This window comes from Ixodes scapularis, unplaced genomic scaffold, assembly GCF_016920785.2.
Source record: "Ixodes scapularis isolate PalLabHiFi unplaced genomic scaffold, ASM1692078v2 PGA_scaffold6__148_contigs__length_123643588, whole genome shotgun sequence".
In the NCBI taxonomy this organism is placed as follows: domain Eukaryota; kingdom Metazoa; phylum Arthropoda; class Arachnida; order Ixodida; family Ixodidae; genus Ixodes; species Ixodes scapularis.
In genome coordinates this window covers 1,931,128-1,957,983 of record NW_024609881.1, presented here as the reverse complement: position 1 = coordinate 1,957,983, position 26,856 = coordinate 1,931,128, and the positions used below count along the sequence as shown (strand labels likewise).

The window sequence follows — 26,856 nt, the reverse complement described above, 5'->3', positions numbered from 1 at the left end:
AAGTTCAATCAAACCAATGTGAACCTAATAAAACAACAACACGGTGATAATACAAAACAATGTGAGTAATGCAAGGAATAACGAATGAATTGTAAAAAAAACAGTCGCACTGTAAGCAATGAGCGGCGCTGCCCTCACGCACACCTTTTGTGATCGCTTTCGACTAGAAATTACCACGAATAAACAGTTAACTGTGACTAGTGATATTAGAATGCAATTTACAGGTTCTCTTTATCATCTCATTTATGCTAAGCGCCTACACATTAAAATGAAGCCGCCTGCGTTCACGGAAAAAAAATATCCCGGACGCCCTCCGCTTGAACTTTATTGTCGCGGTGAACATTCAAAAACGCTATAGGTCATTTGCACATGACGTCAATCCGCCATTTTGTTGTTAGCTTGTTTCTTCAAACAAATTTACTACATTGAAGGATTACATCGTAACCGGTTGAAGTGAAGTCAGCGGTGCTCTCGCATTTGAGAAGGCATGTAAATCCTTGAAATGCTCGAGTTTGGCACACGCCAGACAGATCGCAACACCAAAATGGTGGACGAAATTACGTCAGTGAAAACACCCTATACTTCGTTTCAGCTTAAATCCAGAGGTACTATGTTGCGCTTTTTGGACTCCCAGGAGATTAGGGAGAAGGGACGTCAACGACACAGCAAACGCAGATTGGGTGTTGATTTCGTTTTCTTCTGTCAACATCCAATCTGCGTTTGCTGTGTCGTTGACGTCACTTCCCTCTTCCAAGTCTCCTGGGAGTGCAAAAAGCGCAACATAGCACCCCAGGTGCAGCCGATGCTACAAGTACGAGTTCAGGGCTTCCACCGTCCCTGCCAAGCACGCGCGTTCGTGCAGTGCAAGCACTGCTAGGGGCCACATGCTCATGCCTGTAGCATCGGCTGCGTCTGGAATTAAGCTGAAACGAAGCATAGACCGAGCAGTCGCTCACTCAAAGTGGACGCTCTCAGGTATGTTTTCAACCGTCGTAGTGAAGAGAATGAGCGCGAATAAGCAGAACGATGGACGTTCTGAAATAGTGCCTCCGGACAGAGGGCGACCACCTGTGTACCGCAGATCTGATGGGCGCTTCACGTTTCTCCCTCTTGCATTGGACGCCTAAAATTCCCTATTTTTCGCGAAGTTTCCCTCACTTTGCGAAAATCGTCGCTCACGGATGCGATGAAGTCCGTCTTGCTTTCTGCTTTGTATGTCAAGGTGACATGCGATGCAATTCCTTATTACTATTAGCTTAATCTCTTCGCTGCACGGAACATCAGAAACTTGAAGAGACAAGCCTTTATATTTTCACTATGCACAGGCGCAAGGCTAGTCAAGTTCCTTTCCTCGTTCGGCGCGTAGTTTCTTTGTGGTGCCTCATGTCAATTCTCCGAGTGACGGAACGACGAGTTCGGACTGATGACTTCTCCTTACCCCGAGGATATGCTGCTGCTGCCTTTGGATCACGCTGCAAGATAAAACGGCCTAGCAAAGATAACACTCTCTTTCCTTCGGCATCTGGTTATGTAGCACGAATTTGTTAAACCTTTAATAGACAATAGATTTTGGTTGTGTGAATGTTCAGAATTACCTTCACCCTAAATATGGGTCCCTGGTGTTTGTGCGTGGCCGGTTGCTTCAAGTTTTCAGTGTCGAAAAAAGCCCCCCTTTTTTTTTGCTGTTTATTATTTTTTTTTTTTTGTGTGTGTGTGCGTGAAAGTATAGCTATTTTTGTGTTTTCTCTGGCCGTCACGCGTTGGTATTGCGGTGCTACTTCGAAAAGCGAAGGGAGTTTTGTGTTGTGAGAAAGCATTTAAAATTGGTGGCCCGCAATTACGACGACAGTAGAACAGTGAGTCACCCCGCCCGTATTCCTGGAAATGAACCTGCTCCGTTTTGAAAAATGGCAATGCAGCGTTACCCGTTCTATCTTAACAGCGTCTCCCTAAACTTTGCCTGAGCGTCCGTGTTGGCGAGCTCACCCTCAGTCATTGACGGGGGGGATGCCGTTGAACCCCTCCCGAAATAAAATCCTGGCTACGCCACTGATCTGGTCGATACAAATAAAGCCGTGCGGTGCGCCTGTGACGAGCTTAGTGGCGCCCAGTTTCATTGCTCATGTGTTCCATGCTTTAGCTTCACCAACCCTTCTCATTCTTTTAAAAAAATGTAAGAATGTTAGCCATCAGAGAAGCAGAAAAACAAACTATTCTGTGTTACACAAGCAAAAGGAACTTTTTAGCAAACAATGACACCTACGGTTCGAAAATTCTGATGCAGACAGCCAGGCAACACGGAAACAACTGCCGGGAAGATGGACACGGAGCGAGAAAATATTGGGAACACATTACACAAAGGAAAGCGATATCTGAAAGCAGGTGTATAAATACATGACTGTGAAGTTGCCAAGACAAAGAGGGAAGGCAAAAGCAGTGAGTATGAGCATGTTAGTCGGTTCCAAAGTTTCCACAACTTTCGTCAATGCAGCTCCGATGGGGCAATACACTATCCAAAATGGGTACAGTGCCAATTTATTAGGACCGGACATTTCATCAAACGCCGTTTCGTCCATTGCCGTTTCATTGAAGCCGTTTCATTGAACGCCGTTTCATCGAACACCGTTTCATCGAACGCCATTTTATTGAACACCGTCTTATAGAACGCCAGGGTGGCATTCCCGCTTCCTGAAGCTGGTCAGAGGTGCCCATCCCGGGTTCTGGAAGTTTTTGACTTGCATCGCCGCAGAACGTCAACTGACGGAAGACAAACTGGAGGCGATGCTGAGTTCCCAAGAGCCTCCTCGTCAGAAGAAGGCCATAGCGGCAAGAAATGAGAAGGACCGCCTTTTTTATGAGAACCGACGGAGCATGGCTGTGGGGGATTTTTTGAGAGCAATTGCTCATCATTTGAAACGGTGAATGGCTGTCGCACAAACACATGAACCCCCGAAAGTTTTCAAATAAAATTTGAAGTGACATACTTTTGACTTCGTTGAGTATTAAAACTAAAAAACAATGTTTCGTTGTAGTTTCATAAATAGCACCTCAGCATTAGCTACTGCAAGCTTCAGGCAGTAAAAGAGTATCAATAGAAAGACATGAGAGGCTAGGAGGCTCACATGGCTAAAGTTGTTGCGCCTGCGCAAAACCTAAGTCGCCTTCTGGCCTCCATGAGTTGGTGTGCGCTCTTACCGGGAGTGCGACTTTTTATTTCTTTGTTACAATACCCTCAAGGCCCATCTGGTAATATAGAGGGGGTGAACAGATAAGCACAATATGCGAAACAAACAAAAATCGGTACACATATCCTCTGGGTTACTTGCATCAAAATAAATTGTAACAGCTACAAGTTTGGACATTAAGAAAACCTGACGATGAAATGAGTGAATGACACGAAAATGCACTCGATTCATGCATAAAAGAGCATCTTTCACACTTTTTATGTAAGATACATTCAATGAAACGGCTGTCAGCGATTCAATGAAACGGCAATTTTTTCGATGAAACGGCGTTGGATGAAATGTTTGGGAACCCCAATTTATTGCAAAACCTGCTGGGCAGTGCAAGGGATTCAACTAGCAACTTCCCAACCTGTAGCAGGAAGTGTTCAGTGTACACACACACTCGACAATTATAGTTCCCCACCGAGGTAACTGCTAAAATGAGGTCTTAGCACTGTACAGGAGGTCAAAATGAAAATCTTGGAAAAAGTTACTTCATACTACTTAAGGCCCATTCACACACTTGCGCTTGACTACGACCGACTGACACAAGACCGGTTTTCAAACCTCTTGTGACTGCTTACGACCGGCTGCACAGCAGTGCAGAAAGCTGTAAACCCTCCCAAAAGGCTTAAAAACAGGTTTCTCCGGTCGTAAGCAGTCACAAGTGTGCGGACCAGCTGTTACTTCAGTACCATAATCTGCAGCAGCTAAAAGAAACAAGAATGTTAAAGTTGAAACTGCCAACCTTTTTGTTTTTCAATTGTCAAGATTGAATTGCGGTCATATATTACCGTTTGGCACAATTATATCTTCCTTCCACATAGATAAGAGTAGAATCAAAAGAAAACAATGAAGACATTTTTAAAAGCATATTAAACCTCGCCTCAATAAGCATACATCGAGCAAGTTCAAGGGAGTTTGGAACAAGAGCTAGAGCATGACCCAGTGCACATTCAGGTGCAGAACACAGAGTAGATGGTCTGAAATGCATTAAGAAATGTCTCCTGTTCATTCACCCAGCCTCTAGATCACAAATGAAGAATCATTTCCTAAGCACCAATACATTTGTGTGATGACAAATGATGGCCTTTGGACAAAAGGAGGGAGAGCAAGGAAAAACAGTCTGGCTGTATGGCCAACCAAGCTGGAATTATGATCTAAGCTTCTCGGATATTGCTGGCATTTGAAAGGCCTACCCGCTGCAGGCTTTATGCAAATGCCCTTAGGGTTTGTTTGCATGTGCCCGATGAGGCAAAACCGATCAGAAAATGGCCTGGAACGCTGCTGGAGTTTGTGAGGTTTATTACACATAAGCGCTTCAGTGCGGTGAGCTTCACTATTAAGCTCAGCAAGGGCCTTGGGACCTTGCTATATGCATACTTTGATTGAAAAGGCATGAAGTTTTGTATGAGCTACTCAATGATTACACACGGTGCAGGCTCAACTTACGGGTCAACCGCAAGGCATTCGGCACATGTGCATTTGGTTCTGGCGGATAAACTCCCATACCAAGCAAAGCTTTTGGGGCATTGTTTGCCCTTGTAAGGTTTTCAAGAGGGAACGAGGGCCTTTAAGTTTTATTTTTCATTTATCGTACTGAAATTTAGTATACTGATGTATTTTTCAGTGGTGATTTCAAATGTGCAATTAGTTTTCAGACAACTTTTCTAGATCCTGAGTTATCAATAAATAAGTCATTTTAATTAGGTCCTCTTTACGGGCCGTTAGTGGCTAGTTAAGACAGACTAATTAAATAAAATTATTTTATGACATATAAAGCAACAAAAATAGCATCACTCCACAAAGCATGTCTTGGTCAATGCAATTCTATAAAAATTACTGATATATTCTGAAGAATTTTACGCTAACTACCCACAACAAGGCCTAAATAAAACTAAACTTTATTGATAACCCAGGATCTAGTAAAACTATCTTTAAGACTAGTTGCATAATTAAAATCACCACTAAGAAATACATCAATTTACAGTACACTAAATTTTAACATGACAAATGAAAAATAAAAAAGTTGACTGAATATATTTACTCGTTTCCCTTTAAACACTTTTTTCGATAATGGCGGATCAGACTGGTATTATGAGAAAAGGCTTGTGGGCACAGCTTACACTTAAATGGCTTTTCACCTGTGTGTTAGATTATGGCTTCGCAGAGAGGAATTAATAGCAAAGGCTCGAGGGCACTGTAGGCACTTAAATGGCTTTTCACCAGTGTGTGTTCGATTATGGCTTCGCAGATTGGAACTCGAAGCAAAGGCTTGGAGGCACTGCTTGCACTTGAACGGCTTTTCACCAGTATGCGTTCGATTATGAATTCTCAGAGCCGAATTATCAGCAACGGCTTGGGGGCACTGCTTGCACTTAAATGGCTTTTCACCAGTGTGCCTTCGATTATGCAATTGCAGATGACAATTTTGAGAAAAGGCTTGGGGGCATTGCTTGCACTTAAATGGCTTTTCACCAGTGTGTGTTCGATTATGGCTTCGCAGATTGGAACTCGAAGCAAAGGCTTGGAGGCACTGCTTGCACTTGAACGGCTTTTCACCAGTATGCGTTCGATTATGGGTTCGCAGATGGGAATTTAGAGCAAAGGCTTTGGGGCATTGCATGCACTTAAAAGGCTTTTTCCCAGTGTGCAGATGATTATGGTAGGTCAGAAGGGAATTACAAACAAACTCTTTGGGGCAAAGCTTGCACTTAAATGGCTTTTCACCTGTGTGTGTTCGATTGTGGTAGGTCAGACTTTTATTCTGAGCATAGGATTTGGGGCATTGCATGCACTTAAATCGCTTTTCACCAGTGTGTATTTGATCATGACAGGTCAGAAGGGAATCATAAGCAAAATCTTGGGAGCAAAGCTTGCACTTAAATGATTTTTCACTCTTGTGCTTTTGAGTTTTGCCAAGCACTTGGGACTTAGAACCTGAAAGGGGAAGATGCTGGCACTTGGATTGTTCATCACCATGGGCCGCCAGGTGGCTCACAATTCCACACTGATCTTTAGTGACAAAGGTGCAGGAACAACATCTGAACCAGATGTCCTCGGTGACTTTCAGTGGACAGCTGGTCTCCCCCAACAATGTGGCTCCATCACCTAGAAGAAAACACTGTATGTATTGACCCACAAAAGCCCAAACAAAATAGCCACTTAGTTTGGCAAATGAGTAGTCATTAATGCCGTTCTGCCGCAGCTGTACAGTTTAATATTTCGCTGCGCTTTGGAATTCGGTTCACGGAAGCACTCAAATGCGACTGGTACCATAAAAGGGCCACTGAAAAAAAAGTTTCTTTAAACAGTCTGGTCGGGACATGCTTGTCAAGAAATGAATTTTATGCAATAAACAAAATTTTTAAAGCAATTATGATGGCGCGAGATTTTTTTTTTAAATTTTGCGCGCAAAGTCCATGACGTCACAAAATGGTCATACACTCTTTCCACCTCAACGAGATAGTCGTACTTTCTCCACCTTAACGTGATGGCCAAGCCGATCCACCTCTTCTTCGAGCGCACGAAATGCCGAGAAAACAAGTGGAAAGGAGGTGACTACCGAATAAATCGCGTCAACGTCGCTCTAAACCCATCAATATTGCTCTAATTTTTTCGCATAAAATTTATTTTTTGATGCACATGTTCCAACCAGACTGTTTAATCTAAAAAATAAATTTTCTTTTCAGTGTCCCTTTAGAAAATGAAAAGTGAAAACCCAGAAAAAAACGTATACCCTTTTTATTTTTATTTCTAAATCACACTTTACACATCTTCACGCTTTGGAAAGTAGTCCTCTCTTCTCAGAATTTTCTCTTTTTTGTCACAAGAAAATCCTCGTCTTGAAAAGTGAAAATCTGGATCTGTATGCGCCTTGGGGGGCTGGATACCTCATTATTCAGAGTGCAACAGAAACAATACTTCTAGAGATTTTTAAATGACGTTCTTTAATTTACCAATGACTTTGATTATGGCAGGTCTGACCGAAAGTCTTCTTTGAAGTTACCATTAAAAGAATTTCAACATGTGATGCAGTCATGTCTCACTAATATGGATGCAACGCTATATAGACAAGTTTGAGGGACCAATTCCTCCCCATGCAATTCCGCCTTCTGGATATTAAAACCCGCAGTCCAGACTATGGACAGCTAGTTTTGGGAACAAACTGCATAAATACATGCAGGTTTGTCTCATTATTACGGACACAAGAGGGTCCTCTAATAAAAGAAAAGAGCTTAGTTAAGACCTTGAGCTACAGAGTCCACCGAGAGTTTAAGTTGGCTGTTGGTTGCGCTTCCTTCGAAAGGCCTTGGCACCGACCTTGGCACCGAACAATGGTTCAATTTATCTGGGCTTTCCAGCCAAACGCCTAACCTGTACCTCTCTCTTTATGCTACGACATTCTTCAGGTTTGTCATTGTGGCTGCTTTTCCAGCTTGTCTGGCCTCTTTAGTCTATGCACATTTATGGGCAGCCACATTTTGGTTGAACATCAGTCTGGTAACTATGGGCACACCTTGGCAAGGGAATAAATTCGAGAGGGAGCACTTAGCTGGCTCAGGCCACTGAAGGAGTTTTAAGAAGAAACGTATACAGGGCAGCACAAACACAGACAGGGCTAGATTTGAAGATGCAGATCAAATATGTGCTATATGTAAAGAGGAGGGAAACATTTGAACTTGTGATTCTGAAATGTAAGGAGCTTAGTGTTGTTCTTCCTAAAGTGGCGACAAAGATACCGGGTGCCCTGAGTTTCGCTGGAGAAGATGGAAGTGTGGATTACAGTAAAGTATATGCAACAAATAGGTTAGAGTGCTGGTTCAAATTATCTGGAGAAAACTGAATAAGAACTAAGTAGCACAGCTGGGGGACAGGAGGAAAATCTGGACTCCCTCCCTCATGTCTCTGGAGCAGTCTCAAATCTGTGCCCCAGCGGGTCTCGTTTTGGGGCGATGCCAACAGAAAATTGGTGACTCCGTCGACGGGATGATAAGGAGGGTGTGTTTTTTTAATGTTTTTTGGCTAGGTTGCACAAACTAATTCCCATTATAAAAGGTACAGCTATTAATATTCATTCTTGCATGCGTCCGGATTTTGACCAAAATGGTAAACATGGTGTTCTTATATAAATAAACAAAGGCAAAATTTCCTGGACCTAAGGGTACTCTGGCTCGACTGCACTTTTTGTATGTTTCAATGAGTAAGAATCAGCAGCGTGTCTAAAGTTTTTCTTTATGTAGAATCAGAAAGGGTATGTCAAAACGATACACCGTGGATCGATGAGTGTACCTAGATCATATTGTCACGGGTGGTGACCAAAAAAACAGGAAATAAACAGAAAGAAATAAACGTTTAATATGGCGAACTTGTGCCAAAAGTAAAAGGGTATAAAAATAATAACAGAGCGTCGCTGGCGTCGAAGTCGGCGTAACAGCAGAGTCGAACGCTGGGGCGAAACTGACTCCGCTCGCCTTGCAGAATCCCTTATGTACCCTCGTGGGTTTCTGGATCGTTCGGCGTAGAAGGTTCGATGCGTAGAACATTCTAACCTCGAATCAGCAAGACGGTTCTCGAATTCACCAGAACATCAAATTACTGTCAACAAAAATGTGTAGCCGCGGCCAGGAATTGAACCCTGGCCTTCTGCGTGGAAGGCAAGCGCGATAACCGTTAGGCCATGCGCGCACTGCCTACTTGGGCAGCTGCGCGTGCGGCATTACTCCCCCCTTTAAAAAGTGCATCGTCCCGATGCAGCACAAAACGAAAACACAGATCCACAGCAAAAGGATAGCAGACTCGCGAGTCGCACTTAACAGTTCACTCTTCGACGAAAGTCCAGAGTTCTATCTTTCGTAATACGGCTTGAGCCGGACGACGTGCACCACCTCGGGTCGTGGCTGGCGTTTTGCAGATGGGCGCGTTCCGTCGGGTAGAACTTCGTAGTTCAGATCGCCGAGCCTTCGGATGATTTTGTAGGGTCCGAAGTAGCGTTTGAGAAGCTTCTTGCTGAGACCACGGCGACGAATGGGAGTCCAGACTCAAACTCTGTCTCCGGGCTGGAAGTGGACGTCCCGACGACGAAGGTTGTAACGGCCAGTGTCGACGCGTTGTTGGGCTTTAATCCGGAGTCTGGCGAGCAGACGGACTTCTTCTGCCCTTTGGGCAACCACCTGGGCGTCGTCGCTTACGTCGACAGCCGGTTCGTGGGGCAACATAGCGTCCAGCATTGTCGTTATTTTGCGCCCATGCACCAGTTGAAAGGGTGTCACTCCGGTGGTCTCTTGTACGGCCGTGTTGTAGGCAAATGTGACGTACGGCAACACCTCGTCCCATGTCTTGTGCTCCACGTCGACGTACATGGAGATCATGTCGGCTATGGTTTTGTTGAGTCTCTCCGTCAGCCCGTTGGTCTGCGGGTGGTACGCCGTGGTGCAACGATGGCTGGTGTGGCTGAGACGAAGGACTTCTTGCGTCAGCTGGGCCATGAATGATGATCCACGGTCTGAGATCAGGACTTCGGGAACGCCGTGCCGGAGGACGATGGACTCGATGAAAAACTTGGCGACTTCAACAGCCGTTCCTGATGGAAGGGCTTTTGTCTCGGCGTACCGTGGAGATAATCGGTTGCGACGATTATCCATCGGTTTCCTTGCGTCGACGATGGGAAAGGTCCGAGTAAATCCATACCGATTTGCTGGAATGGGGCAGATTGCGGCGCAATAGGCTGAAGAAGTCCTGCCGGTTTCGTCGGTGGCTTCTTCCGTCGTTGACACTCGTGGCAAGATCGGGTGTAGTGGTGCACTGTCTTCGCGAGCTTGGGCCAGTAGTACTTTTCGCATATCCTTGCAAGAGTCCTGCTGTAACCAATGTGTCCCGCCGTCGGGTCATCGTGGCGGGCTTGAAAAATTTCTTCTTGAAGACTGGAAGGGATCACCAACAGCCACGCCGTGGTGTTGTCGCTGAAGTTCTCCTTGTACAGTACGCCTTGTCGGATGGAGAAGGTTGGCAGTGTTCGTACAAAACCGCGGGGAACGGCGCTTCCTTGTCCCTCTAGGTGCTCGATGAGTGCGCGCAGCTCAGGGTCGTTACGTTGGAGTGCTGCCATGTCGCTGACATCCAGAGCACCGAGGAAACACTCATCGTCGTCCTCTTTGATGCAGGCAGGACCGGCCTCGGCTGGGGCCCTTGACAGGCAGTTGGCGTCATTGTGCTTCCGGCCGGACTTGTATACCACGGTCATGTCGAACTCCTGCAGTCGTAGGCTCCACCGAGCAAGGTGTCCGGAGGGGTCCTTCAGATTCGCCAGCCAGCAGAGCGAGTGGTGGTCTGTGACCACGCGAAAAGAACTTTCATACAAATATGGACGAAACTTTGTCATTGCCCATACGACAGCGAGGCACTCCTTTTCAGTCGTTGAATAGTTCCTCTCCGCGTTTGACAGCGTCGACTTGCGTATGCGATAACTCGCTCTGCTCCGTCCTGCACTTGCACTAGTACCGCACCCAGTCCGGTGTTACTGGCGTCGGTGCGGATCTCGGTTTCAGCAAACTGGTCGAAATGGCCAAGAATCGGGGGCGTCTGGAGTCTTTGTTTGAGCTCGTCGAATGACCTCTGGTGTTCTTCTGTCCACTCGAACTTTACGGCGTCCTTCGTGAGGTGTGTCAGCGGTGCGGATAGCGTGGCGAAGTCTCGGACAAAGCGCCTGTAGTAGGCACAGAGTCCGAGAAATCTTCTCACGGCCTTCTTGTCAGACGGCGGCGTAAATGCAGCTACGGCGCGGGTCTTCTCGGGGTCAGGTAGAACACCCTTGTTGTTCCCGATGTGGCCAAGCAACTTTAGTTCCCCATAGGCGAACCGACACTTTGTTGGCTTGAGTGACAGGCCGGCGGTCTTGATGGCTTGAAGCACGGCTCGAAGTCGTCTGAGGTGTTCGTCAAAATCTCGTGAGAATACCACGACATCGTCCAGGTAGACGAGGCAGCTCTGCCATTTCAGACCTGCCAGCACGGTGTCCATGACGCGCTGGAAGGTGGCTGGTGCTGTACAAAGTCCGAGAGGCATCACTTTGAATTCGTACAGTCCGTCGGGAGTGACGAAGGCAGTTTTCTCCCGGTCACGTTCGTCGACTTCAATCTGCCAGTAACCACTCTTCAGGTCCAACAACGAAAAATATTGGGAGTGGCGCAGTCGGTCTAAGGTATCGTCGATGCGGGGGAGAAGGTAGACGTCGTTCTTCGTCACAGCGTTCAGTCGACGATAGTCCACGCAGAACCGCAGGGTTCCGCCCTTCTTCTTTACAAGGACGACTGGGGACGCCCATGGGCTCCTTGAGGGTTGAAAGATGTCGTTGTCGAGCATTTCCTGGACTTGATCTTGAATCACTTTCCTTTCCTTTAAGGAGACTCGATACGGCGACTGGTGGACAGGAAGTGCGTCGTCGTCGGTAACAATGCGATGTTTCGCCATTGGTGTTTGTCGAATCTTCGATATCGTGGCAAAACAGTCACTGTATTCGGCAAGGAGATCAACCAGTTGCCGGCGCTTCGTAGCTGGGAGCTCGGGGTCGATGTCGAGCGGCGGCGGCGTCGTGCTCTTCTGCTGTGGCGACGAGGTTTCCTCGGAGATTGCGGTGACCACGGCTGGCGCCTAAAGCTCCTCGACGTGGCCCACGATGGTATCCTTCGTTAGGTGCTGCGGCTCCTCTCGAAAGTTTGTCACAAGAACAGTTGTACGTCTTTCTTGGAGATCCGTTATGCCTCTTGCGACCCCAATTCCTTTTTGGAGGAGCAGTTGGGACGCTGCCTTCCAGAAGAGCTTCACCGTGCATGGCTGCGTCGGTTATAACGGTGACGAAAACACTCGACCGCGGCGGTAGGTTCACATGATCGGCGATAACTCGGATCGCGGTTGACGTCGTGTTGGTCTCCACTGGCGGTAAAACAGGTTTTCGCAGCGTGAACTGGTTTGCCCCGAGGTCGATGACGGCACCATACTCGCAGAGAAAGTCCATTCCGAGGATAACGGCCCTCGAACAGTCTTGCAGAACGACGAACTTCACAGGACACGTTTCACCGTGGATCTCGACGCAAGCAGTGCATCTCCCGACTGGCATGATGAGATGTCCTCCGGCGGTTCGTATTTGGGGTCCATCCCATGGCGTCATGACTTTTCGCAGGCGGCGAGAGAGCCTCCCACTCAAGAGTGAGTAGTCTGCTCCGGTGTCCACAAGTGCCGATGCGTCGTGGGCGTCGATTATAACGTTTAGGTTGTTGGACACCGATGCAGGGACGTCGTTGTGATCCGTAGCGTCGAGAAAGTGGGAGCGCTCCGTCGTTCTTGGAGGCTCTTTACGTCCGTCGTCTTCGGCAACTCCACCTCCAGGGGTTGCCGCGCCTAGTTTCCCGGCGAGAAGCGAGGGGCGACAGGCTTTCACGTCGGGGTCGGTGCATCGGCGAAGCTGGACGTCGCGGTGACGGCGACCGGAACTCTCGGCGGGACGCAGGCTCGGGGGACTGGGGTCGTCGCAGGTACTCGTCGATCTCCCGAGGGCGTTCACCATACCGGGGGCGTGGGTCGTTTGGGTGGAATCCGCGCAGCCCGAGTCGTCGGTATGGGCATCGGCGGTACACATGGTCAGCTTCCCCGCAGTGGTAACACAGCAGGCGTCGGTCGGCCGTCCTCCAGACGTCTGTTTTCCTCGGCGCAGGTCGCTCTGGGGGAACGTGCACCTGATCTTCCTGTCGTCTGGGGTACTGCAGCGTTGGGGCGTCTCTTCGGGGCAGCGCCGTGGCTTGGCGGGAAGCTTGCGGCGGTTGTCGGGCCATGGCGGCGTAGCTCAACGTCGGTTCCTCCGGTGCCACCGTGGTGACGGGAACCTCTGGTTGGAGCGCCTGATGCACTTCTTCTCGGACAGCCTCGGCGATGGAAATGGTTGGTGGACGGCTGGTGGTTGGCAGCAACCTTCGCAGTTCCTCCCGGACAACCTCCCGGATAATTTCGCGGATGTCCGTACCAGGCGCGTTTTTGCCGCTAAGCAGCTCGGTTGCAGTGACGCTTGGCTGCCGCTGGTAGTGGGAAGCGCGCGCTTGGAGGGCGCGCTCTATGTTTGTCGCCTCGCTGACGAAGGCGTCGACGGTTGCCGGCGGGTTGCGGACGAGGCCTTCGAAGATGTCGTCCTTCACGCCCCGCATCGAAATGCGCAGTTTCTTACCCTCGGCCTGAGGGTCGGCGCGGGAGCTCAGGCGGAGCACGTCTTTAACAAAGCTCGTGACGCTTTCATTGGGGCCCTGGGTCCTGGTTCGCAGTAGGTCCTCAGCTCTCTCTCGGCGGTGGTGGTTGACGAACGTAACCTTCGGATCGGTCTTGAAAATGTCCCACAACGTCAAAGAGGACTCGTGGTTCTCGTACCAGTGCTTGGTGGTCCCCTCAAGCAAAAAGTAGACGTTGTGCAGGCGCTGTTCGTCGGTCCAGCCATTGTGACGGGCAACGCGTTCATACTGGTCAATCCAGTCTTCGACTTCTTCGTAGAGTTCACAGTGGAAGGGGGCAGCCGTCCGCGGTACGACGGGCATGTAGATGACGGGAGAAGCGGCGGGGGCTAACGACTGGTTGGCCATCGTCGTCTTCTTCGGCTTGGGCTTGTCCAGAAGCAAACCGTACTCAGGATCCTCTCCCTTGGTACGGCGGCTGGTCCGAGTTTCAGGTTCTGCGGTGAGTGGTCTTCTCACCGAGCGGGGAATCGGACTTGCACTGCGGGCCCTTGGAGGGGAACGCTGCACGGGCATGCGGTACCCCGCACCTCCACCAAAATGTCACGAGTGGTGACCAAAAAAACAGGAAATAAACAGAAAGAAATAAACGTTTAATGTGGTGAACTTGTGCCAAAAGTAAAAGGGTACAAAAACAATAACAGAACGTCGCCGGCGTCGAAGTCGGCGTAACAGCAGAGCCGAACGCTGGGGCGAAACTGACTCAGCTCGCCTTGTGGAATCCCTTATGTACCCTCGTGTGTTTCTGGATCGTTCGGCGTAGAAGGTTCGGTGCGTAGAACATTCTAACCTCGAATCAGCAAGACGGTTCTCGAATTCACCAGAACATCAAATTACACTGTCAACAAAAATGTGTAGCCGTGGCCAGGAATCGAACCGTGGCCTTCTGCGTGGAAGGCAAGCGCTATAACCGTTAGGCCACGCGCGCGCTTTTTTTTTTTTCTCTTTATTGCCTGTTTTGACAAGAACAACTAAAAGCACAAAGGCACAAACACACATTGACAAATGTTAAGAGCGCGCTGGTCCGTAATCGGACCTCGCGGCAACATTAAAATCTTTCTAGACAGACCAACCTGTCCAACATTAACGTCCAGTCCGGTGGATCAGACAGTGAATGGTATACTTCACGCATGTAAGCGGCACTTTCAATGAGGTACTCTCGTGCGGGCCGAACCTGTGCGTCCGCGTGGTTAACACCCGTCCTCGTCCTCCAAAGACTGTGGAGGCCAAGGAGCATAAACATATCGTGAGGAACACCGCCTTCATTATCTACAGATAGAAACCGTATGCCATGCGCTGTGAGGGGGAAATCTTTCTTGAGCGTTCGCTGCAGGATGTCCCATAGGAACACCGCATCCCAACATTCTAAAAATACATGTTCTATAGTTTCGGGCCTTTTACAAAGGAAACAATTAATTGACCATGGCACAAAAATTCCTTTCTCTTCAAGCCACGGTTTGACAGGTAGCACGCCGCAATGCAATTGAAAGAAAAACGACTTAAGAGAAGGTTTTACCGGCATTCTTTTCACCCTGTTTAAAACATCCTGCCCTGCGCCCTCACAGTACAAAGATCGGTAAAGAGGTATGGGTAAAAGAACATCGACTAAATCTCTATACAGCTTTTTGCGACTGACTGAACTCAGGTACTCGAAGGAGAACCGAACTTTAAGCATCCGAAATGCCATCACAACTTCCCGCGTGAACCCCTGAACGCTCGCGCTTATTTGGTCGTTAGAAGATACTACAAATTCAGGCAGGAAGCTTTGCAAATGCACATTAATAAAAGTTCTCAAGAATACATCTCTCTGATCGCGCAAAAACAAAAACCTGGAAACTATTTGACGTATAAACAGGTGAGACAGTCCAAGGCCTCCACTACGAACTGATCGAAATAAGTTGGTACGGGAACAACGCTCCCAACCTGAATTCCAAATAAAAACAGCGAAAACCCTGTGCAGCCTCTGCACATTGACGCGTGACATAGACAAAACTTGCAAAATATACCATATTTTCGCGATTAAAAATAAATTGCAGACTGTTGCGCGCGCAAACATTGAAAACTCGCGACCTTTCCAACCCTCTGCTTTCGCCCTTACCCTAGGCCACGCGCGCGCTGCCTACTTGGGCAGCTGCGCGCGCGGCAATATGAGGCCAAGAATAAGCACAGTTGCCCATTTGGCCTCTGTGCTGAAAGTTATGTGTCCCTATGCGACAGTACATTAGAAACCTGGCTATTTACACAGGAGACATTCAACGAAGCTGGAAGCAAATCAATTGAGGCCCTTGTAATAATTTTGTAAATGGGAAGTGAGTGCGTGTACCAGCTTATGATGCTTCGTTGACGGCCTGCGTGTCGTGATTGTTGAAGCTGGTCAAATGCTACCACCAGCAACTCGGCGGGCATTCAGCGGATTGGCTGTTTGTCAAGCAACCTTGTGCCCTGATGTCATCTTCGTTTTAGAGTACAACTCTTGCGCCCGTTTTGCGGCATCGGCGGAACTGCCCCGCTAAATTTAGCAGAAATTTAATTAGTGTTGAGGTCACGTGACATCACTTTTCTCGCTAAATCTAGCGGAGAAGCTGAATTTTCTCACGAGTGATGCGACACGAAGTCATGGACATCATTTTCCCCACTAGATTCAGCAGGGAAACTGAATTCGTCTTGACTTCGCGTGACATTAATTTCCCCGCTAAATTTAGCAGGGAAACTGAAATGGTGCTGACGTCACGACACCAATTTCATTGCTTAATTTAGCGGGGACTCTTAACCCCCTTAATTTAGCGGGAGGAGGGGCATACCTTCCCCTCCGTTTCAAGAGCTGCACTTTAGTTTCACATTACAGAGATTTGTAAACGTCTCATTTTTTATTCACACTGCCGCATCTTTCGCTGTCTTTTTGTTCAGTTTTGAGACGTTCCAGCAGGCGATTCTGCTTGTTGTGTTACGTTTTAGCAGCCATAGTTTGTAAGTCCTCTTCGGCGATCACCCATGGAGATTACTGACCCCCTGCTTGCTCAAGCGCGTTGTGGTGAAGAAGGTAGCACTCACCGGTGGCCATGGTTTAGTCCGTTCCTCCTCAGCAGGAGCTTACGATTAGCCTCCACAACATTTCCGCAACATGCATTGCACACCACCAAGGTTGTAGTTCCCAGAAGAAAAATGGGGGCTCGTTCTGAGCCTGCGCTCATCGTGGAAAACTCTTTTTTCGGCCAGCAACTTTAAGAATGTGTACTAATATTTGCAACAAATGTTTGAAGTGCTGTGCAAAGCAAAGTAGTAAAACAGGAGCAGCATCTTAACTGACTGATTGTAACTGCTTTTTAGACTAGGCCAGTCATTTGTTTTGCGGTATCGCAATACAAACTTTGCATAACACGACAGCCATGCAGCTGATCACAAGGGTTGTCATCACGGTAGTTTCGGTTTCGCCGCAGACCCCCCCCCCCCCCCCCCCCCGAGACAAAACTTTGAAATAGGATATCTACAAAACAACACAACGCATTGAAAATAAAACAAAAAAACAGACACTTTGCAATTCAGGAACACTTCCTCACTAAAAAACCGTCACAACCCTAAAATTGAGAAGGTGTGCCCAAGTTACTCTTTAAAGAAACACCGACACCCCCAACACATTTTTTTTTTTGCCAGGCGATCTATTATGGTGTCAGAAGACTACCTAATCAATATTTTGCTACAGCGTTAGGTATATTTTTAACAAAGTAAAAAGAATGCAACCGCTTGAAACTGAACTGGGGAGGAAGAAAAAGTATAGAGGAGAAAGTTGCTAGAAGTCACTCAGCTGTGCAACTTCTTTTTTCAATCAACGTATTGTCATGAACGACAATTGATGAGGCGATGAAAACTGAAACAAACTAAGCATTTAAAGGAGCTGTGCAACGATTTTAACTCTGAAAGAATTGGCATCTTCTACTTTTGACAATGCTCACCTTGTCACAAAGGACAGGAAACACACCTCCTTCCTTAGAAATGTTGCGATTCCGCTGCGTAATCGCGAGGCAAAAATTAGAATATTCCCCAACCTGCAGCCGCGAGTGGCGGCCATGAGAAACATGCGGCATGACGTCAATGGGGGGTTTTGTGGAAAGTTAGCAAGTCGTGCGAATACCTGCTTGATAAAAGGTGACTTTTCTATAAATCTTGTTGCTCCAACATAAATATAAATGCGTCAAAAACCTGGTATTTTCGACAAAACTTTTAATATACGGAGTTTTAGTGGCGCCATCTATCCTAGGTCCACAAATCTGTCGGCTCTATCTGCTACTGCGAACAGCCGCCAGAAGCCAGAGGGGGAGGGGGACAGAGCCGGACGGGTATGGCCGGACCCGGATGACTTTCCTCCTTTCACCATATTGTTTGCGCTGCGCCCACCAGCATGTGGTCACGCGGTCGCGAGCGGATGAGTTCTCGCTGCTTACTGATAGCTCTAGAGAGAGAGCTTCACCGGAACCCCTTCATCACAGCGCACGTGACTCGGAAGATGGTGAAGGAGTTGAGAGGTGCCAAAAACTCCAATCTTTGACCATTTTTAAAATAAAAAATAGGACATGCAGGCAAAAGCGTTTTTTTTGTTGTTTACTTCAGAAAGGTCGAGACACCAACTCCCAAATTATTTAAGCAAAGCACTGAAACTGTTGCACAGCTCCTTTAATGGGACAAACTTGTGCCCAAAAGAAAAAGAAAACAAAAAACAATAGTGTTGTCGCGGGCGTCGATGACGGCGTAACAGCAGGATCGAGCACTGGGGCGAGACTGACCCTGGCTCGCCATGCGGAGCCCTTTATGTACAGGCGTGGGCTTCTCGAACATTCGGCGAAGAACATTCGGACCTTGAACACACAACAGAATTCCCGAATTTACCAGAGCACTAAATTGCAAGAATAAATAAAAGACGCGTCGCTCCCAGGAGTCGAACCCTGGCTCTTTGTGTAGGAGGCAAGCATGATAACCATTAGGCCACGGCCACGCTGCCTAGTTGGCCAGCTGCGCGTGCGTCATTACTCCCCCCTTTAAGAAATGCATCGCCCCAATGCAACACTAAACAAAACAAAGCAAATGAAAAGAATGGCAAACTAGAGTCATTTAGAACACATAAGGTCCACAGTCCTATCGAGCGTAGTACAGCTTCAGGCGCACGACGTGGACAACTTCAGGTCCATTGGGCGGCATGATAATGTTCTTGTTCCGTCAGGCATCACCTCATAGTTCAGGTCTCCAAGTCGACGAAGTACCTTGTAGGGTCCAAAATACCGTTTCAGGAGTTTCTCGCTGCAACCACGGCGGCGAATCGGTGTCCACACCCACACCCTGTCTCTGGGCTGGCAGTAGACGTCCGACGATGAAAGTTGTAGCGGCCTGTGTCGACACGTTGTTGGTCTTTAATCCGGAATTTAGCGAGCTGACGGACTTCCGCCAGTTGGGCGACCACCTGGGCGGCGGCGCTGCGGTCAATAGCCGGTTCGTGGGGTAACATCGCATCCAACATTGTCGTTACTTTGCTACCATGAACCAGTTAAAAAGGTGTCACCCAGGTGGTATCTTGCATGGCCGTGTCATAGGCAAATGTGACGTACGGCAACACCTCGTCCCACGTCCTGTGCTCTACGTCGATGTACACAGAGATCATGTTGGTGATTGTCTCGTTAAGTCACTCTGTCAGACCGTTGATTTGCGGGTAATAAGCAGTGGTATGACGGTGGCTGGTGTGACTGAGCCGGATTTTTTTAATTAGCTGAGCCATGAACGATGATCCAAGGTCTGTAATGAGGATTTCGGGGGCGCCGTGCCGGAGGGCAATAGACTCAATGAAAAACTTGGCGACTTCAACAGCAGTCCCTGAAGGAAGGGCTTTCGTTTCAGCGTATCGCGTGAGATAATCTGTGGTGACGATTATCCAGCAGTTTCTCGATGTTGACGGCGGAAAAGGGCCAAGTAAATCCATTCTGATCTGCTGGAACAACGTAAACGGGCGAGCAACTGGATAAAGAAGCCCTGACGGCTTCGTCAGTGGTTTCTTGCGTCGCTGACACTCGTGGCATGATCGAGTGTAGAGGTGAACGGTCTTTGGTAGCCTTGGCCAGTGGTATTTTTCCCGAATCCTGACGAGCATCGTGCTATAGCCAAGGTGTCCAGCCGTTGGGTCGTCGTGGCAGGCTTGGAAGATTGCCTCTCTAAGATTGGCAGGGATTACCAGCAGCCATGACAAGCTGTTGTCTCCGAAGTTCTCCTTGTAAAGTACACCTTGTCGAATGATGAGGGTCGGCAGGGCTCTTGAGAAGACACGGAGGATAGTGCTCCCTCGTCCTTCGAGGTGCTCGAATAGTGCGCGCAACTCAGGAACGTCTCTTTGACGTCGTGCCATGTCGACGGTGTTCACTGCGCCTAGGAAGCACTCGTGGTCATCGCCATCGCTGCTACCAGGAAATGTCTCAACAGGGGCTCTGGACAGGCAATCAGGGTCGCTGTGCTTGCGGCCTGACTTGTAGACCACAATCATGTTTAACTCCCGCAGTCAGAGCCTCCATCGAGCGAGACGTCCTGACTGGTCCTTTATGTTCGCAAGCCAGCAGGGCAAGTGGTGGTCCGTAACAATGCAGAAAGTGCTCTAATATAAGTACAGGCGAAACTTTGTGATTGCCCAGACGACAGCAAGACATTCCTTTTCAATCATGGAGTAATTTCTCTCCACTTTGGACAGTGTTCAAATTGCGTAGACAATGACTCGCTTGGTGCTTTCTTGCACTTGAACCAGTGCCGCACCAAGTCCTTCGTTACTTGCGTCCGTATGAATCTTGGTTTCCGCATCTTGATTGAAGTGTCCAAGAACAGGAGGAGACTGAAGTCATTGTTTCAGCTCGTCGAATACGTGGTGCTGCTCCTCGGCCCATTCAAACTTTTCGGCGTCCTTCGTGAGTTTTGTGAGCGGTGTGGAAATCCTTGCGAAATCCCGAACGAAGCGTCGATAGTAGGCACAAAGTCTAAAGAATCTTTGCACAGCCTTCTTGTCTGTAGGCGCTGGAAATGCTGCAAAGGCGTGTCTTCTCGGGGTCTGGGTAGACGCCTTCGTTACTAACCACGTGGCCAAGGAACTTCAGTTCGTCATAGGCAAACCGGCACTTGGACGGCTTGAGGGTGAGTCCGGTGGTCTGTATGGTGTGGAGAACAGCTCGGAGTCGTTGCAAGTGCTCGTTTTAGTCACTTGAAAACACTACGACGTCGTCAAGGTAGACGAGACAGCTCTGCCACTTCAGTCCTGCCAGTACGGTGTCCATGGCACGCTGGAAAATTGCTGGAGCCGTGCATACTCCAAAGAACATCACCTTGAACTCGTACAGCCCATCCGGCATGACGAAAGCCATCTTCTCTCGGTCCCATTCGTCGACTTCGGCCTGCCAGTAGCCGCCCTTCAGGTCCATTGATGAAAACTATCAAGAGTGACGCAGCCGGTCTAGCGTGTCATCGGTGTGGGCGAGTGGATAGACGTTTTTCTTCGTTACCGCGTTCAGCTGCCAATAGTCCATGCAAAACCTAAGTGTTTTATCCTTCTTAACCAGCATGACTAAGGAGGCCCACGGACTGCTTGAAGGCCAGATTATGTCGTCGTTCAGCATTTCTTGCACTTGCTCTTGGATGATTTCTATTTTTTTTACGGAGACTCTGTACGGCGATCGGTGCACAGGGAGCGCGTCGTCCTCGGCAACGATGCGATGCATCACACCGTCGGTGTGGCGCACCTTTGACGGCGTTGCAAAGCAGTTACAGTATTCGGCGAGGAGGTCACTCAGCTGCTGTCGTTTCGGGCCTGGAAGCTTGGGGTGAATGACGAGCTGCGCTGGCGGCGTAAAGTCTTGCTGAGGTGGCGATGATTCTTCAGCAATGGCGGTGATTTTGGCGGAGTTCCGAAGTTCCTCGATATGGCACACAGTGGCACCTTTCGTGAAGTGTTGCGTTTCTTGTCGGAAGTTCGTCACGAGGACCACGGTGCGCCCATCCTGAAGTTCAGCCACTCCTCTTGCGACGCCTATCCCTCTTCCCGGGAGCAACTGAAGGCTGCCTTTCCAGAACGCAGGTAGCTGCATCGGTCACGACAGGTACGACAACACTTTTCGCCGCAGGTAGCTGCATCGGTCACGACAGGTACAACACTTGATCGCGGTAGCAGGTTCACGTGGTCGGCAGTGACTTGGGCAGCGGCTGACGCGGTTTGGAATTTCTCTGAAGGCGGAACAGGCATCCGAAGCGTCAATCTGTTCTCATCAAGGTCAATGACGGCACCATATTCACACAGAAAGTCCATACTGAGAATGACGTCTCTGAAACAGTCTTGGAGAATGATGAGCTTCACAGGCCATGTTTCGCTGTGAATTTCGACACGAGCAGTGCACCTTCCGACAGGTGTGATAAGGTGTCCTCCGGCGGTTTGAATTGGTGGTCCTCCCCAGGGCGTTGTAACTTTTTGCACGCTTCGAGAGAGCCTCTCACTCAAGCCTGAGTAGTCTGCTTCGGTGTCTACACTGGCAGATGCGTCGTGGCCGTTGATAACAACTTTTAGGTTGTTGGGCACCGTTGCAGGAGCATCGTTGTGATGCGTGGTGTCAGGAGAGTGGGAGCGCTCCGGCGTTCTTGGAGGCGCTTTCCTTGGATGTCTTCAGCAACGCCAACTCCAGGCGTTGCTGCACTTAGTTTTCCCGGCAACGCAGGGGAGACAGGTTCTCTCGGCGGGGTCATGGCGCTAGAGATGCTGAACGTCGTGGCGATGGTGAGCGAGATTCACGGCGGAAAGACGGCACTGAGGAGGGTGAGCGTCGGAGGTACTCCTCGATGTTGCGAGGGCGTTCGCCGTACCTCGGACGTGGGTCGTTCGGGTGGAAACCACGCAGCCCAAGTCGACTTTAGGGGCAGCCGTGGTAGATGTGGTCGGCTTGCCCGCAGTGGTAGCTGAGCAGGTGTCGGTTGCTCCGGGCAGACGTCGAGGGTTGCTCCGGCAGACGTACTGGGCTTGCTCTTCCTGACGCTGAGGATACCGCGAGATTGGGGGTCTCTTCGGGGCGGTGTCAGAGTTTGGCGGGGGGCTTGCAGCGGTCGTCGGGCCATGGTGGCATAGCTCAACGTCCGTTCTTCTGGCGTCGTCACGTTGATGGGAATTTCAGGTTGAACCGCCCGTTTGACTTTCTCGCGGACAACCTCGGCGATGGAGAGTGTCGCTGGACGACTCGATTTCGGCAGCAACCAGCTGAGTTCCTCCTGGACGACGTCCCGGATAATTTCACGGATGTCCAGGGTTACAGGGGAGATTTCGCCGCTAAACAGGGTGGATGCAATGACGCCTTAATGTCGTTGGTAGTGGCCAGGAAGCGTGCGCTTGGAGGGCGCGCTCGATGCTGGTTGCCTCCATGACGAAGGCTTGAACGGTGGTCAGCGGGTTGCGGACGAGGCCTCCGAAGGTGTCATCCTTTACACCTCGCATCAGGATCCGCAGCTTCTTTTCGTCGGTGGCTCGAGGATCAGCACAAGCGACCAAATGCAGAACATCCTCGACGAAACTGGTGATTGTCTCGTTTGCGCCCTGGGTCCTCATTCGAAGAAGGTCCTCAGTCCCCTTCCGTCGATAGTGGTTGGTGAATGTCCGTCTCGGTGCATCCTTGCAGGTGTTCCATGAGGTCAAAGAAGTTTCGTGATCCTCAAGCTAGTGCCTGGCCATTCCTTCAAGTGTGAAGCAAAGACTCTGTAGGCGCTGTTCTTCCGTCCATCGGTTGTGCTGGGCCACTCGCTCATACCGCTGTAGCCAGTCTTCGACGCCTTCATAGGGCTCACCATGGAAGGACGCGGGTGCACGGGCAGCTACGGGTAGGACAACGACGGGTGGGATGGTCATCGTTGCGGTCTTCTTTGGTTTCTTCAACAGGGGCCCAAAATCCGGGTATCGGCCTTTGGTACGGCGGCTTGCTCTGGCGACGGCGTCTTCTGCTAAGGGTAGCCCTCTGGGGCTGAGCACCTCACCCGTCCAGGATGTCTTCGGAGGGGTACGCTTCATGGGCATAGAAAGCGATGCCCAGCACCTCCAACAAAATGTCACAAATGACAATTGATGAGGCGACGAAAACTGAAACAAACTAAATGTTTAATGGGGCAAACTTGTGCCTAAAAGAAAAAGGAAGCAGAAGATAACACTACAACGTCGTGGGCGTCGATGGCGGCGTAACAGCAGAAACGAGCACTGGGGAGAAATTGACTCCGGCTCGCGAAGCCCCTTATGTACAGGCGTGGGCTTCTGCAGCATTCGGCGTAGAACATTCGGTGCGTAGAACATTCAGATTTCGAATACGCAACAGGATTCTCGAATTTACCAGAACACTGAATTGCAAGAATAAATAAAAGACGGGTCGTTCCCAGGAATTGAACCCTGACTCTCCGTGTGGGAGGCAAGCACGATAACCGCTAGGCCACAGCCGCACTGCCTACTTGACCAGCTGTGCGCGCGGCAGTATTTGCAGCTTTTTACAAGCCACAGAAAATGGGTATCATATTTCTTTTCTATTTTAATATTGAGTGTGTACCTTCGATGACCCCCAACTGATTATCCTTGGTGGTTGTGTGTAAACCACAGAAAACGGCACGTGACCACGGAGGAGAGAGTGAGCGCGTCTCAAGCCGGCCAGTTCTCGATCGATGGTTTTTGGGCGGAAAGAAAACGAATTTCGAGCCCGAAATAGTGTTCTGGGTAGTTGGGCTCTCATATGTCATGTACAAATAAAAGGCTTGGCAACCATAAATACCCTGTCAGTGTCCCTTTAACGTCTTGAACGTGAGTGATTGAATCACCTGAAATAAGAAAAAAAAGCTTGAAGAACACCTAAGCATTTCTTATGAGTTGTGAATGCAAAAGCATGCAAGCCGCTCGTCCGCTCCCTCCCTTCCCCTGGGCACGCAAGTGCGCTGCGGTGAAGCAAGAAAAGCGAAATCTCAACGACTACTTTGCGTTTGTCGCTTCACTGCAGCACATCAGTGCATGGTGAGTAGCCCACTCAACGATACTAACTAACCTGCCAGGACAAACCACGAACACGAGAATAGACCGATCTCACCAAGCGTTCGGCGCATGCGTGACGCCGCCATAACTTTAGTTCGCAGGAGGCAGGCAGCAGTGCACAAGACGGCTCGTGCCGCCTCGTGCTCCACACGCGCAGAGCTCCAGCAAGGTTGTCGCACGTGCAGAAAGACTAAAGCTCCCTCGATGCATTGCGTCAGCGGTGGCGTAGTCAAACTGGGTAGTGAGATCGGTCTACTATTGCCAAACTTCCAAGTGGTGCCAGTGTGACATGAAATCAAATTGAATAGTATGTTATCCAACGTTACTAAAACACTCAGTTTGGAAACTGCCATAGAGACTGCTCTCAAAATGTGTCCCCGATCTGTCCTCGAGCACGGAGCTAATGGTGAACACAATGCCGCCATTTCTCCCGCAGCAGCCACTCGAGGAACTGCACGTGACGTCTATTTTGGCTTTAATCGGCTATTTTGGGCCGAAACAGATACAGCGGAAGAGGTTACAGGGGTGCCACCCCCGTCTCCCCAGCGGACGCGCCGCGTCGTAATACCGAAGTTAAAATGCGCCTAAATCGGGACGCGCTACCTGAAAGCACCGCTGAGGCATGGTTGTATAAAAACAATATTAATTGCGCCGCAAAGCGTTGCAAACTAAAAATTTTAAAAACCTCACGCGTCCTTCATTTTGTATTAAACTCCAATAAATTTCATCGAAAAAGTCTTTTCTGTTTGTTTTTACGCAAAAACATGCTTTCTAAAAGCTCAAGGTGACCACAGTACCGACAAATGATAAAGAGTGGCGCTGTTGTCGTATTTAGCTCGGTCTTGGTGGACGCCAGCGGCCCAGGTTTCGACGGCGAGTTTCCCAACTGAGTGTTCTAGCAACGTTGATGTTATCTAAGGCGATTATCGTTAGTTCTGAAAACCTGGCTGGCTGGCTGGGTAGCGAGGCCCGAGTAATTCATATCCAGGATGATTAAAATGAAATTAAGTTTTTGCGCTATGTTGGCACAAATTCCTTACATTTTGGTAAAATGTAGCAGGATGTAGCAGGCCCTTGGGCACAGTTTGGCACAAAATCACATCACTGCTAGGCTCGACAAAGTGGCACAAAATAGATGACGCAAGCCATAGTAATAGATCTATTGCGAAATTATCCTAGCGTCACCGAGAATGCTGGGAATGTAGGTACACGCCCACGCGCTCACCTAACCCCACATAAAAGATCTGAAGTAAATGACCAAAATAAGGCATTCACAAGCGCACAAAGAAGATGCCCCACTTGTTTAAGGTTTTGCTTTAAAACAGCTACCACTGAAGACTCCAGCACATGCAGCACGTGTCACTTCACTCGTAGCATGCTCCTTGGTGCTCCGGGTTTGGGTTGACGGCTTCATTTCCGAATGCAAACAACACTCTTCACCGTCCCTACGTACTGCTGCAGCCGGTATGGGATTGTACCTTACTGGAGAGTTTTAGTATTCCGCATAGAATGCGCATAGAAGCAAACGCAAGTGGTGTGCGTTTGCGTTAGAGTTGCGTGCCCCACGTTGTGCGTGCGCCTCATTGCCTCGCGCCATTCAAGACCGCGATTTTGGGCTCCGCACGCGCCTAGTGTGGAACACGCAAAGCTATCGCAAACACACAGCGCTAGCGTTCGCTCGTGTACGCGATATTAAAACTCACAACTGTTTCACCGGCTTCCAACGCCAACGAAACGTGCTGCAGGGAGCTGACGTGCAAGCAGGTAGGCGTTCCTTCGAACTGGAAAGGCTGAGATTGGCAAAACGACGGAGCGTAAAAATGAAAATAACTAAATGTTATAAGAAGATTGGTAATTAAACAAAAAAAAGTAATTTTTTTTGTTTAAATTTAAACTTTTTATTTTTATTTTTTTTATTTAATTTAAATTTAAAATTTAAAAACAAAAAAAAATTAATTTTTTGTTTTTTGGTCTGGAAGGATATTGGTGGCGACTTTGGACATTTTGCCAATTGTCAAAAGTTGCGTCTTTGATAGCATAACATACTTTACCCACAATTAACCTAATTTTACATGAATTTCTCAAATTAGCTAATATATTTTCATTTATTTTGAGACTATTTTTATTTTCAAAATGCTGCAATTGGCACCAGTGATGATGATAAGCACACTTTTGATTTTCATATTTTTCCGCGCGTTAAAAATTAAATCAAAAGCAACTAATTAAATGAGAGCTTGAAAAATTACTTATTAAAATTACGTGTTGCGATAAAACACACACACATACACACTTCAGCTGTGACTCGGATTTC

The 26,856-nt window shown here is 48.7% G+C and overlaps 1 protein-coding gene across 1 annotated transcript; it reads right to left on the bottom strand.

Moving 5' to 3' along the window:
- Positions 1–5,267: 5,267 nt before the first annotated feature.
- On the bottom strand, positions 5,268–7,000 carry LOC120841837 (zinc finger protein 431-like). The gene is made up of 4 exons (XM_040212834.1): positions 6,997–7,000; positions 6,039–6,335; positions 5,619–5,954; positions 5,268–5,368 (listed from the first exon to the last, which is right to left on the bottom strand). The coding sequence occupies exons 1-4, from the start codon at positions 6,998–7,000 to the stop codon at positions 5,268–5,270; spliced, it is 738 nt and encodes a 245-aa protein (XP_040068768.1).
- Positions 7,001–26,856: the final 19,856 nt, after the last annotated feature.